At 35.4% G+C, this 15,647-nt stretch overlaps 1 protein-coding gene across 1 annotated transcript in view; it reads right to left on the reverse strand.

The window, feature by feature from the left end:
* The window catches only part of LOC120628970 (5-hydroxytryptamine receptor), a 52,326-nt gene extending 36,937 nt beyond the window's left edge, over positions 1–15,389 (reverse strand). Inside the window, exons 1-2 of the mRNA XM_039897676.1 lie at positions 15,212–15,389; positions 3,533–3,596 (exon numbers count right to left, since the gene is read on the reverse strand). Of these exons, the coding sequence (XP_039753610.1) occupies positions 3,533–3,575 (43 nt within the window). The 5' untranslated portion in view covers positions 3,576–3,596; positions 15,212–15,389. The remainder of the gene's footprint in view (positions 1–3,532; positions 3,597–15,211) is intronic.
* Between the last annotated feature and the right edge of the window lie 258 nt (positions 15,390–15,647).

Below are 15,647 nucleotides of genomic sequence, written 5' to 3' on the forward strand. Positions count from 1 at the left end.
ACGCCCGATTAGGCGAACATTGTCGAAGCGCTGCAATACCGCGGTAGGCCCATGAGTATTCGGAAAGCATCGTTGTATTGCACTCTTATAGCAGAAAATGACTTTTTGAAAAAAGAATAGAATAGAATAGAAAAACTTTATTGCAACACAACACAAAAAATACAAGGAAAATAGTAATAGTACTTAGTGCTAGGGTGCAAAGGCGGCCTTATCACTAAAAGTGATCTTTTAAAGGCAACCTGAGCGTACGAAGCCGATAAAAAAAGTGGAAAGTGGATGGTGCATAAAGTATGTTACAAAAAAATAATATAAACTTACATGAACATACATACTTCATTTACATATTAACTACACAAATACCGATATAAATTTACATATACTATAATAGATATATATGATATATATTTATGTTCAAAGTTGTGCAGAAGCACTGACAGTCAGCGTTAATGTGTTATTTTGACTTCCTTGCTACATTTACCATATCTACGTGCCAGCATGTTACACCGAATTAATGCCTAGCCTGCCTACGAATCGAAGAACCTAGCCATCCGCAGTTAGCAGATGAATTACTACACCTATCAGCCAGTTATAAATATAAATGTTATGCAAATTTATGCATGGAACCGTCTCCTTTTTGCGGTGTTCCCACAAGCTTTAATGCGGGGTAATTCAAGGGTCGGATAAACAAATTCATCAAAAGCCCGCAATGCATTGGCGGTTCTTTTGGCGCTGCAAATTTTCACGGACGGTAATTACGTACTGAAAATGATGTGACCCGCCCGATATACAGACAGCCAAAATTTTAATGTGCAGTATTAAAATAATCACTCGAAACTGCCCCACATTAGTATCGGATTTGCACCCGTGCGACGTCGGAGCGGGTCGCTAGTTATTATATAATTAAATCAACAAACAATAAATAAATATACTACGACAATACACACATCGCCATCTAGCCACAAAGAAAGCGTAGCTTATGTTATGGGTGCTCACATGTTTGGTGGATATATTTTATATGAATAATATACAAAAATACTTGTAATATACATATAAACACCCAGCCAATGAAAAACAATCATGTTATGGGTGCTCACATGTTTGGTGGATATATTTTATATGAATAATATACAAAAATACTTGTAATATACATATAAACACCCAGCCAATGAAAAACAAACATTTTCCAGTTGTGGGAATCGAACCCAAGGCCTTGGACTCAGAAATCTGAAAGAGATTTTCCCATCGAATTTTCCCGCAAAAAAGTATTCTTTCTGTTTCAGCAAAATACACTTGATTTTTTAATTTTCTACTAGGCCCGTTCAAAAATCGTGTTTGACTTCAGCCAATAAGATGGCTTGATTTCAATGGCTAAGTTAAGTTTGGTTCGGCTACGCTAAGAGTTAATTTTCTAGGTGATGCGTGTTAGTTGATACGGTGCTTGGTTGTTACACAAAATCGCTTGCCAATACGTCTTCAGCAAACCTACTGAAGACGTATTACCATACCTTATTAGCTACCGCCGCTAACCGCTAATAAGGTTTGGCAGAAACCTCCCGCAAGAGTAGACCAGAGAAAATAATTCAGATATTAATTTCCCATATTTCGCCTTCTGGAGACAAAACCCAGGACCTTCTACTTGCAATAACTACTACTATAGCATTGGTCTATCGACATTAGTTTTGTTTTAATCTAAATCAAAAAGAAGAAAAAATAAGGAAACAAAATGGCAATTAACAATCAACCCTGATGCACTGCACTTATAATAAGTAGAACAGGAAGTAGATATAGAATAAACAGGTAAAAAAGGTAAAAACAGGTGTGCGATGTGACATAAGACGCCTGGCAGGTGAAAAACATCAGAATTTATATGCATAAAATAACGGAATTACGACAGGAATCACATATGGCATTATGAAAAGATTACAAAGCATTACAAAGGAGAATGCCGGATGTAGTATGGGATTTGGTTTCATATAGTTCTTATAAGGTGCCTTCTTGAAATTTATTTCATTTTGAAGAGTTTAATAATTACAATACATTACCAAAAACATTAAAACTCTAGTTCGCCGGATTTCAGAGTTACATGTAAATGAAGTTCGTGAATTAAGGTTATTTTTAACACATGCGATTATTGTACCTTATTATTGTGCCCTATTGATGGTACTGTTCACAATATATTAGAACCACTAATCTATTTCATTAAAAGATTTTTTAACCGTCGAAGTTAACGATTGGGATTTGAGAGGTTTTTTTTAAAAACAAAACTTAATTTTTGATACCAATTTAAATGAGGCATCAAACGAAACCGTGTTCCGGCATTCTCGTTTGTTCCATAAAATAATGACTATTTATTACATAAAAAATCTTAATTTAAAAAAAATATTTGATACCGCGACAAGTTAACTACGTATAGTAAATTTAAACCATATCCGATCACCACGTCTGACGAAAACGGAACGAACAAAAAAAGACAAAAAAAGAACCAAAAAAAGAACCAAAAAAAAGAACCCGCACTCATTAGACACAAGGCTTACCACTGTGGGACACAAAGGTCGTCAAAATAAAGATTGTTAAATTAACTCTTGTCTACCTATAAGATATAGGAAAACTAGTGAAATTATGTGCTACAAATGGTTAGATACATGTCTTCGTAACTCCAGTTAGCATTGCCAAATTCCGATAAGAAGTTATGCTTATCAGTTTATCTCCACACAGGGTGAGTTTTTGAGACGGCCTTGCTTTTACAGATAGGTTGACTAATCTTGAAATATAGTTTGAGTTTTACAAACTTTTTAAAAATCTCTATATACCTAGTTTTGAGTATATGGAAAATTTTACATTAGATACCTATCTCAGGAACACAAAGATTAAAGTAAGTTTCTGTGAGCTTGATCAAATCAAAGTTAACTGTAATGTGACCTGTCAAAGTTGACAAGCGATTAATTTTTATCAGTTTGTAGAAATGACGATTATTGTATCTTAACGTGACAGCGTTTGAAATACTCAAATAATCAAATTGCTATTAATTTCATTAAGAATCTAATTGTCGCAATGGGAGTGATAATCTGTAATTTAAAAACTATACTTCTTAATTCTTTTTACAATGACCCCGAAATTGACTTATTTTATGGTAATATGAACAGTGTACGTCGCAACTTAGTAGATAAACTGTTGCATGCTAGGTAAACTTAACACTTTCTTATAGTTTGCTGCGTTTTTGCTGGGTTCTATCAGGTAGCCTTGTTTATATAAGACTTATCTGTGGAAATCTGTTATTAGTTTTAAGTCAACCAATTTGTTAACTATTTAGTATCTACAACTGTTGGTTTTCCAATTAAAGAATAAATAAAATAAAATAAACAGAATAAATTTAAGTTAGGAACTAGGAGGAGTACGGGTGGAAAAAAATATTATGATACAAGTACGATATGATATTCATAACCCCAAAAAGTTTTTTGACACAATGATCAGCTACGTCGAAACTTTGGATGAGAGAGTTGTAGGTTCGGGTAAAAAGGTCAAATAAACTTACCTCTGGAGTCATTGATCCCGAGTGTTCGCGACGCGTTCATCATAGCACCCTGTCGCTCGTCCTCCTGTAATAGACGTAAGACAATTTAATGCTCAGGAACTTACATAAAGTTCTTCACGACTAGCGCAAGCAGGAGACAAAAATTGTATCCTGCCAAATTATATCCACTGACAACAAATATAATTTAACTTTCCAAAAAAAAACAGGAGGAAAAAGGAGCGAAAAAAAGGAGACGGTTACCAGCGTCCATGCGTATATTATTTATTTATTTCTTCTTTCTTTATTCATTTCCTCGTGGATGGTAGAGTAAATAATTTATATCTTACGGAAGCTTGTTGGAAATTTTAATCAATTATTTAAAAGAATTCAATATTTATTTGTATATACTTTTTTCCCGTAAACACTTGAAAAACGGTTCTAATATTGAGTTATGAGAAACAATGTTTTATTTTTACATTTTGATGCACTATTTCCATACGACCAGAAAAAATAAGGATTACGGATTCAGACGGATGGATAAACAGACATGAAGAATTTACAAGGATGAATCTGTTATAAAGGAAGAAGGAAATACATTGAGGATACAAACAGTATTATTCCTTGTTAGACTCTAAAACTTTCGCTCTCCTTGGCCTATAATATCGCACACAAGTTAGTTTTTGCTGTAGTTTTGTCAACGCTGAGAGAAACAGTTCCGAAATAGGAATAAATGTAAGCGGAGCGTGAACTGTGCTCATGGGAAAATAAGTTTTTACCCTACTTAGGATCCATGACTTTCATAACTATAGGTCATAAACATAAATGTCTTTCTGGTTTTTTATCATCTGTTTTGGACACATTAAAAGGTACAATACAGCTAATGAAGCATTTAAAATCTTTAATAATTAAACTCTGATAAACTTTGAAGTTTTTAACACCAAGTCGGTAAGTGGATGGGTTATCAATTTTGGAGTATAAATTTGGCCTTTATCTTTCCCTCGTGTGTTAAATAATTAACTGACTAAAAGTTTAACGCCTGGTAATAACATAATAATCGTTAACAAGTTCCGGTTTTGTGTTTTAGCCTCAGTTTGTTTCTTAAGCCCGACAAAGAACTTTGGAGAATAGTCGTTTTGTTCTATGTCACGCTTGACCACAATCTCACTTGATGGAAACGTTATATACCTATTTACTACTTTAAAGTAACCTGACCATAATAATATGCAGACACAGTAATTGAAAGTGTATTCTTAACTCAAGCCATGGGTAAACAAAAGGAAGACTCAAACGGTTTTTTCTAGATTTTCAACATATTAACAGCTTACAGACTAAATTGCGGTTTTCATGTTTTCAAACAGAAAGCCAATGATGATAATAAAACTTTGAAAGTTTCTTTTACTGTCCATTGTCTTGATCAGCCATTCAGTAACTGGGGGTGAAGTTTGTCTACATCTCAAAGAAATTACTTGCTGCAATTTCGCCAAGCTTGGTCAAGTGGAACAGATCCGAAATGGGAGCAAATAAGTAAGTGGAGCGTGAACAGAGTCCCTATGGAACGAGAAGTTTTTGTCTTACTATGTTTATGAGCCTTGACTTCGATAGTAAGAAGTCATAAACATAAGGGGAAATTTTTGTGTTCTGTACCTACCCTCTTTTGCAATATTTTTTTACAGATACGTGAGAAGGAAAAATAATGCAAACGTTGTTTTGGTGCAAAAGCAATCCTGACTTATACTAAAAATGCGGAAGAGTGTTTGATTGTACATCCTACCCTGTCTCTAGGCAACCATTTATCTTGATTTTTTACCAAAGAGTTGAAAGGACGAGACAAAGTTTTTATCCTGCCATTATCCCTATACCTACTTATATTATAAATGTCAATGTAAGTTTGTTTGTTACGCTTTCACACAATAACTACTTAACCGATCCTCATGAAACTTTGTACACATATTCTTGGAAGTGCTAGAAGTAATATAGGATACTTTTTATCCCAACTCGGTTCCTTTTGGAGAGGGAATGAAAGTTTTTGACGATTTTACACCATAACTCCAATTTGTGGTTGGAGATAGAGGACAGAACTCTTCAGCGGACGGCAGCAAACCCCTCATTTAAGGCAAAGCGATACTGAATAGTTAAATTTTTATAGAACTACAACAAAAATTTAATGCCACATCAAAAAACAAAATCAAACGTAGACGAAGTCGCGGGCAACAGCTAGTATACTATATGTGTGGACGGAATGTATCAGTTTTAAGGACAAAAAGTAATAAAGTCTAATTTTTGTCCCATGAATCCAGATGGTCTTTAAAAACTATAAAACGCGCGTGAAGAATTTGGGGAAAGGATTTTCACCGAAACGCGGGATAGTGCAAACTATATAGAATTAAGTTATTTAATTATTGTTAGGTAGAAATCTTGCGACGGCGTTCCAAACTCTAAAGTATCTAGTATGATGAAATTAATCCAGCTCACTAACAAAGTAGTTACTTTATTATTTCATTATTATTATTACTAGATTACTTTAAACACTTATATATATCGGACAACCTTCCTCCGCTAAACCACTGTCAGAATGCCTTATCTTTTTCTTTCCCCCCAATTTACGACTTTCCCAGCAATCCCACTTCCGCGCCAACTCACGTTGACCAATCGGAAGAGAGCTAGGAATTGACGGTTAACTGACTTGACTAAAATTATACAAATTATTTCCGTTTTAAGTCAATACACCATATTAATATTTACAAAATAATTACGAAATTATAGAAATCATTACACTAGTGAACTAATTTTGATCAAATTGTTAAGATTAATATTCAGAACAATTTGATCAAAATAGATGATAAAGCTGATATTCAGTGAATTGATGATAAAGCTGAAATTCAGTGAATATCAGCTTTATCATCACGAACCTATATTATCATTAGCAACTTATTACCGGTCCACTTCAAGGCACGGGTCTCCGCTCAGAATAAAAAGCGCTTAGGACGTGGTCCACCACGCTCGCCAAGTGCGCATTGGTATTTTGTTTTTTATTTTTTATAGCGGGCAAACGAGCAAGTGGGTCACCTGGATGAGTGATCACCGCCGCCAATAAACATCTGCAGCACCAGAATAGCCACCGATGCGTTGCCGGCTTTTAAAATTTATTTGGTAGACTTCAAAGACCTTGAGAACATCGTGGAGAATTTTCAGGCATATACGAGTAGGTTTGCTCACGATGTTTTCCTTCACCGTTGAATTAAGTGATATTAAATTGCTTTAAAGGTAATCCACTGAAAAGTTACTAATAAGATTAAATAAGATTAGTAGGTGTGTTCTAGGTATCGAACAGCGGTGATAGATTAGTGGAAAACCTTTACCCACTAACAGTGGGTTTTCGACTAGGGTATGCATAAAGCAGGAAGATGGCATAAAATGGAAATATTCCCCCCCAATACTAGTTATACAAAATAATTTGGGTATGCAGTGCTTTTGTGCATGTATGAAGTGCACGCCACTGCCCACTAAGCTATCACCGCTTATAGCTTCACAGTTTACGTGGGGTCGCTGAAGCAACGTACGAACGTACGGAATCCGGAAAAGGGCTGGCAAAAGTATTTGGAAATAATATGAGTTATGAGATGTTTCCCTTTTATCATCGAACCCTTAATACGCAAAGGTTTCTTCTACGCTTACGTTATTGCCGTTCCACGAATACCTGCGAAGATTTTCGCTTCCTCGAGTCTAATATGCACGACAAAATGTGGAATGCCCTTTGCGACATCCGTATTTTACCGGCGCAAATAATTATTTGACGGCCGACTGGCGCAGTGGGCAGCGACTCTGCTTTCTGAGTCCAAGGCCGTGGGTTCGATTCCCACAACTGGAAAATATTTGTGTGATGAGCATTAAGTGTTTTTCAGTGTCTGGGTGTTTATATGTATTTTCTAAGTATTTATGTATATATAATTCATAAAAATATTCATCAGTCATCTTAGTACCCATTACACAAGCTACGCTTACTTTGGGGCTAGGTGGCGATGTGTGTATTGTCGTAGTATATTTATTTATTTATTTATTTATTTAAAATTCCCGGTGTTTCAACCTATAGCCGTTTTATATGGGTGAACGAATTTTATATAACGTTAGACTACTTCATCACATCCACCCATTTTACAGCACGGGTCTACTTCCAATACAATGAAAGGGTGTTAAGGCCGTAGCCCACCACGCTGGCCCAGTACGGATTGGTGGACTTCACACACCTTTGAGAACATTATGGAGAAATATCAGGTATGCAGGTTTCCACAAATAAATACGGGTATAAGTTTAATAAAACTGCCAAAACCCTACCAGGTTTTTTTTTTTTTATATATATTAATAGCGGGCAAACGAGCAAGTGGGTCACCTGATGGTATGGCTTTATGGCCCATAAACATCTGTAGCACCAGAGGGGCCATCGATGCGTTGCCGGCTTTAAAAACGGTTAAACGAGCTAACATCTCACACTCATCCCTTCAACATATCAACGTATTACCGGCCCACTACAGCACGCGGGTCTTATCCCAAAATGAGAAGGGGTTAAGACCGTAGTCCACCACGCTGGCCCAGTGCGGATTGGTGGACCTCACCACTTTGAGAACCTTATGGAGAACTCACAGGCATGCAGGTTTCTTCGCGATGTTTACCTTCACCGTTGAAGCAGGTGGTATTTGTACTTAAAAACGCACATAACTTAAAAAGTTACAGGTGCAAAGAAATGATCTCGTATTGCGCATAATAGAAGAATAACAGGCATACAGATGATGAGGGTAGAATTTATTTCTACGGCGTGAGGTGCAGGCAGGCAGGAGGTCCGTTATATTTAGGTTTGTTAAATTGGCAAACTTAATTAAGTAACAAACGTATCCTAGTGAATATGTAGGCCGCCAATTATACAAATTAAGTTAATGTGCCGTTTTATGTCGTTGTTTTATGTGTTTCCTGGTGTGCAACAAGGTATAATTTATTTCTTTCTTTTGTCTTATTTCTTTATCCTTAGAATATTTAACAAAAACGTCTTGTTGGCTAAGAAAGCAAATATACGAAACCCTGCGCAAAATCACATCTTAGATTTTGAATTCAGAACGTTATATTTGTAAAAGCAGGGTTAAAGAAACTGCTGCGCAATATCACACCCCAGAATATTTTTGAATTTAGAACGTTATCTTGCCTCGGAATGGTTATTGAAACTGCTGCGCAAAACCACACGTTAGAATTTGAATTCAGAACGTTATATTAGAAAAACCGCTGCTCAGAACTACACATTAGAATTTCTACCCAGAAAGTTTCATTTGATAAGTAAGCGATTATAAAAACCTCTGCGCAACAAAGGTTATTAATAATACTGGTATATCTTTAAAAAAAAAAACTGTAGCTCGCTATTCCATTGAATGTGGCCGCAGCATAATGCCAACGTTTGATGTCGAGAGTGCTTTGGGGCGTTTACAAAACACTTTTATATAAAAGCGTTTTGGATAATGTTACAAAAACTTCAATGTTTAAATTGAGAGCGCTATAGGATTTAAGTACGTAATGGTTTTAATTTGTTACGAAAAATATCTATGTTTGACCGAAATTGTTCGACTAAATAAAATGCATATTTTTTATGTTTTTGACGACCTCTGTGGCGCAGTGATAGCTGTGATAGCGGGTCTTATAAGCGGAGGTCCCGGGTTGGACACCGGATTAATTATAAACTTAATTTAAAGTTGACTTTACCGTTTTATTTTATTTTTTGTTTTATAATATTAATAGCGCATGGCTGAGGCACTGGTGAGTTTTGATAACTGTTACGTCATTATTGACACTCGCAAGGTTTAGACAAATTGATGTAAGAATCATCAAAGTTGGCATAGATAAAAGCCATTAAAACTAATTGAGTTGAAAATAAAAACAAACCAACAGGCAGCTCCAATGCAGGTTGGTGGGCTACAGTGGCTATTATCACAACTAAGATAATGAGGAACCTACCTATGGCCTACGATGGCAACGTGCACTCGGAAACAAACACATATATGTATACAATAAACTCCCTACTTTGCGATTAGCAGTTGACTACATAAGAAAATCAGCTTCCGTATGTTAGTGTTTGCAAATCTCAAAAAGAATATAATAGATTGACTTGATATTTGTAAAAATAAATTTCATTTTTAATTAAGAGTGTTTCTACATCATTTTGAATATCAATTAAATATACCGCGATGCAAGGCGGGGCTCGGATAGTAAGTAATAAACGTTCAAAGACAGTTCCTTAACGACTGACGTAATAATTAATGGGCGCTTCTGTTTTGTTAAAAAAATATAAAAGCCGCAATGCCCGTCTCGGCGTAATTTAAAATGCCATTCGTCATAACTTTTGCAGAATTGCATACTAACATTTTTATTCTCATTTTGTTATAGGAATAAAAGAATCCTAGTTTCTCTTATAACAAACTACAAAGAAAAGCCATTAGGTTTTTCCCTCATCATTTTAATATTAAACACCTTTCACTGTTTACAAGAAAGGAAATTATGTTGCCTCTTTCTATTTTTCTTTTTTCTCTCTATTCTTTAGTTTCGAAGGTACGGATAAAAGCATTAGGCTTATTTCTGACATGTTTCCGATAAGCCTCTGTTTATAAGCTTTTATTTCAGTCAGTAGTAGGTTACCATATTACTATGTACCTATCGGTGGTCGAATCTTCTCTCAATTTTAAATCCGTTATCCCGATTGAGATGAAATTATGCACGCATTTCGTTTTACAGGAAAAAAGGTACATGTGTTTTAAATTTAATATTGTTTTTGATGGGATCTGACTAACTATTATGTCCAATCGATTCGGTTTTGTTCTTAGTTTTTACAGTTTTTTTTTTGTCTCGTGGGGCTTTCAATTTTTTTTATTTTACTTGTTGGTTGCAGCCTAGCCCTACTCTAAATGTAAAAAAGTAGGAATACTTTACAAACAGAAAAGATTACGAAGCGAACGAAATTGCTAAAGATTTCAAAGATTCCCAATCTTTCAAAGTTCCGAAGCCGATATTAAATTCGTACCATTGGTCCGCGAAATTGGTTCAATCAACGGATAAGGTGTTCGGGTCTGAATTAAGATACTTTATCGAAAAATCAAATTATGAGTTGAGTCCCAATGCGAATCGGAGATTCGATAAAGCGTAGATTGTGATTCTTATTTTGCGCTGATAAAAAATCTACTAAACTGGCGATGTCCACCTTGTTGCCGTCACGCTTAGTGGCGTGCAAAGAGGGTATGCAGATGATATAAAAGGAAGAAAATCTCCCGTACTAGTTATAAATACTTAAGGGTAGGCTTTTTATAACTCTTACAACGCCTATCCTTAATTTTTTTATATCTCTTACCGGAGATTTTCTTTATTTTATATCATCTGCATAACCTCTATGCACGCCACTGGCCACGCTTATCATATTCTATTACGAGGTTACTAAAGTGCTAACATACTTAAACACTTGCGGTGTAAAACGAAAGTGAAGGGTTATAGCGACCATCACTGTTAATTATTTGTGGCATGGTACTGGTAGCTTATTAAAACCTTTTTTTTCTTTTGTTAGTTAAATAGGTGGACCAAAAATTTACCTTCTCCTTTTGAAAATAAAAAAATCGTCTTTAGCTTTCTGAGTTCTCTTCCAGCCATGGTATTCCGGCCGCCGATGCTAAAATTAAGATATGCTTTTGTATCAAAAGATAAATAAATTACATATCCTTTAAGTTACTTTCAAAATAATTAGTACTTTCCATTTTGAAAGTAACTTCTATATATATTCCTATTAATAAAACATTCATTTTGAATTTTGAAAATAGTCAACCATGCGAATACAACTTTAAAGTCTTGGTAAATTTTACTTCACCAAGTTTTCTATCGTTCAGAAACTGATATTAAATTCGCAACATCAATTTCAGAGATTGGTCTAATTAGGGAATAAGAGCGCTGGGTGTTTTGGTTTCAAATTCTCATTATTAATACAGCAATAATTTAAGAGTTTATTTCGTCATTATTGTTTTTACTAGTTTAATAGGTATATCTCCTAAGTACCCTAAGAAAAACTTACTCCTATTTAATCATCATTAATAATCCTTTAACGGCCCTCTACAGGGCACGGTTCTCCTCTAAGAATGAGAAGGGTTTAGGATGTAGAGTACCTTGCCAAGTACGACTGCAACTTGCACCGTGCAACTTCACACATCTTTGAGGACTTTATGGAGGCGTGCAGGTTTAAAACAAGTGATATTTTATTTTCATCATTAAAAAAATGCACATAATTTTGAAAATTTATTGGTGCGTGCTGGGATTCGAACTCTACCCCCCGAAAGTGAAGCCGAAGTCCTAACCACTAAGCTATCAACAACATGTGGCATTAACAATAAAAATATTACCAGTGCCCATTAATTAAAACGCAGAATTCCTAAAATTAATAAATAAATAAATAAATTCCTAAAATTAATAATAATAAAATTGACCAGGCCTTTAACGTCCTACCTACATCCATTCCATTCTATTCATAGTTCATTCATTCATTCGTTATAAGAGCGCACCGTTAACCTCTACGCATGAGATGCCGCTAAGAAGTTTAAATAATGATTGCTCTAATAAGCAAAAAGCAAATATGAATGTTTTTTATTTGCTTCAAAACAATCTGCTAAATAAAACACCACCACATAAAACACTATTACAAATTTGGAAACAAAAAAAAGTCTATCACTTCTCGGCTTGCGGGGCTTTTGAATGCCCAAGCAACCAGCTGCCAGGGCTCCAGAGTGAGGAACCTCTTCACAAAACGCACCGTTTCAAGGATTACTCGGTGAAGTAAAACATCGTGAGGAGACCTTCATGCCTGAGAGTTCTACATAATGTTCTCAAAGGCGGGGAGTCCACCAATCCGCACTGGACCAGCGTGGTGGAACATTGTAGGAGGAGGAGATCCGTGCTATTTAGTGTGCCGGTAATGGGTTGATGTAATGATGATAAGTTGTTCTAACAAAATTAAACTTTATCACAAAGAAAATTCAGTTTATAATGTAAAAAACGCACATAACGAAACCCCTGAAACGGAAGCCGAGTTATAAACTAGCGGGCCATCTTAGCCTAGCCTAGCAGGTATATGGGGCACTGACTCTTACCGCTTAATGCCCCATATACATAGATAGATATAGATAGTTATTAGTTGTACTATGTGGGGCATGTAGTCTACTAAATAACAGTCATCCCAATTATCCAAGTCAATGAGCGAAAATAATTAGGATATAATTAATTTTCCACATCAAGTAACAAACAGCGCACAATTATTTGAAACAGAAGTTTATAAGGCCTTGATGTGAAATTGCGAATATTTGACCTACGTACACGCTTTTTGGGCTAAGCCCAGCAGTGGGAAATCATTGGGAAATGAGGATGATGATATACTTTCTTTTCCAAAAGAACTTCTAGATTTAGAGATTATTTAACGATAATTCCGGTTAAGATTTTTGTCGGCTTAGACCTAGTTGCGTTTGGAATCCTCGCTGCTTTAGTTTGTTTTAAGTTATCAAAATAGAAGAACGCTTCATAGGTGATATGGTTAGTATTATTTTTGAATAAATAATTGTTGTGTGTGTTCTCCGAGAAAAGAGGGCCAAATCGCGTTCTGGTTACAGTTTCCTGGCAGATAATTCAAAAAATACAAATCAAAATTAAAATTTCATTTATTTCAAGTAGGCCTTGTTTATAAGCACTTTTCAAATGTCAAGTCTGTTTGTTTGTAGTGACTCTACCACCAGTTCGGAAAACAGATTCTACCGATAAGAGCCGGCAAGAAACTCAGCAGATAGCTCTTTTTCAACATAATTTTACAGTTTACAATCTTTGGAATTTTACTATCTTGGGAGAGATGAGAGCGGAGCCTTGTCGTTAAGAAATTCATCAATCGTGTAGTAACAACGATTTATTTAATGTGTTTTAACACCTTGTTTGAACTTATGCATTGGTACGTCCAAACTTACATTAAGAATCCCTATCCCTATCCCTACTAATATTATAAATGTGAATGTAAGTTTGTTTGTTACGCTTTCACGCAAAAACTACTGAACAGATCATCATGAAACTTTGTACACTTATTCCTGAAGGTATTAGAAGTAAAATAGAATGCTTTTTATCCCGAAATTAAGCTCAGTTCTTTTGGGAGAGGGTACGAAAGTGTTTGACGATTTTAGACCATAACGCTGTCAAATGATAACCGATTTAAATAATTACTTACTTAATTTTTTATATAAGAATACACAACTTAAAAATTTCTGTAGAATTACACCTGAATTGAATGCCACATGTCTTTCAAAAAACAAAAACAAACGCAGACGAAGTCGCGGGCAACAGCTAGTCATACAATAAAAGCATATACTCAATTCCGCAAATGACTTCAAACCTTTCGCAGACGATATGGAGATGTCACTAACTTACGTCCATTTCGAGTAAGTTCATTTCGAGTAAGTCGGTTGGTCCGCTTTTCGTTTATAAAATGCATTGTTTTGTTGTATATTATTGTTTTTTTTGTATTTAAAACTTACAAAAAATCATTGTTTTTATTTATCTCTGTTTAATTTACTTTCTTGGCTCTATTCTTTTTTTTATGGCGTTTAGGTTCTACTTTTGTTTTATTGGTACTATACATTTATTGTTTATCACGGCATCATGTTTATTGTGTCAATTCTATAACTTTACCAATATTCTAAATAAATAAATAAAAAAAAATAAAAAAATATTGTGTCGTATATTATTTAAAATATATTGTGAAGCTACAGTGAGTATACCTATTTCTTATATTTACAATTTTGACCCAAACCGATAGTCAAACCTAGGACCTCGTCAAACATGTTAACCACTAGACCTACGTGACAGTTAAACGAATTAGCGTGTTAGGTACCTTGTTTACCTGCTGTAAGTGTTGATGCAGTCTCAGATAATTACGGGCTAATCTGTAAGGGGTATAGCAGTTATATAAAACCCATATCCTTATTGCTTACTACATGATATCGAACCAGAACGCTAAATCGCTAACCAACGCGACTTTTTCAATGGGGCGGTAACTAGCCACGACCATAGCCGCTCACCGGACCAGATTAGACAGAGAATTATTATAAAAAGAGAATTATTATAAATTCCAAAATTTCTCCTGCCGGGGATCGAACTCGGGACCTCACTTAGAACCATTGCGCCAAGGAGGTCGTGAAAATTCCTCAAAGAATGTGTTCATGCATGAAAATTTTACGTAAGAGAGTTTGATGCGACTTGGAAATATTATGTTTAGCATTTTTAAAGTCTAACGCAACTTTGTCGGTTAAATGTTCCATGCAATCTTTCTGCTTAACCTTAATGCTTAGAGAATGGAGTGCGCCTTCTACATCACGGAAGCTTCACGCCATTTATTTGCAAATATGTGATGGAGTACCTAAGTAAGTACCATTCCAAGTAGCGCCAAACCGGTCGCTCGTATCTTTTTTTTATGCGGTAACTTTTCTAAAAGTATTGACTGCAGTAATAAGTTGTAGAACAAAATATTTTCATTATTATAAACATTGTAATATCCCATCGCCTTTTTTCCAAGTGGTTGCGCCAAGTTATAATTAAGTCTTAAATAATAATTTAAAAATATCATTGGTGTTCCTATTCTACTAAAACAATCAATTCATTTCCAACCTAAAACAACACGGAACGATTCTTCACGAAGATACCGGCGCCCTCGTACGCCTCAAAAACACAAGAACGCAGAGCTGTCACTAAAATTAACGGAAGCAAACGAAAAAGACGTTTGCGGAAGACTTGCTTTCCGATTGCGAAAAGTAACGGGCAATACGAGTTTACTGGCTGCCTGAAAATAAGCTATAAAATATCATAATATACCTTAGAAGTTTCAATGAGATCCTTTTAAGAATAATTCCTTCATTTATGTGTGTGCCAAAACTATAACATAAGTGGTGGTGTTCGAGAGGAGAGGACTTTGTGAGGAATATTTGGATCAACGGACGGCGTGCTCCTACCGGAGAGCCATGAAAAATAAGGTCAAGTAAGTGCTGTCTTCCTTGTGTCCTTTACATCTTTCTTTCGTACACCAATATACCGCAAAAAATACAAT

Source organism: Pararge aegeria, chromosome 13, assembly GCF_905163445.1.
Source record: "Pararge aegeria chromosome 13, ilParAegt1.1, whole genome shotgun sequence".
NCBI lineage: Eukaryota > Metazoa > Arthropoda > Insecta > Lepidoptera > Nymphalidae > Pararge > Pararge aegeria.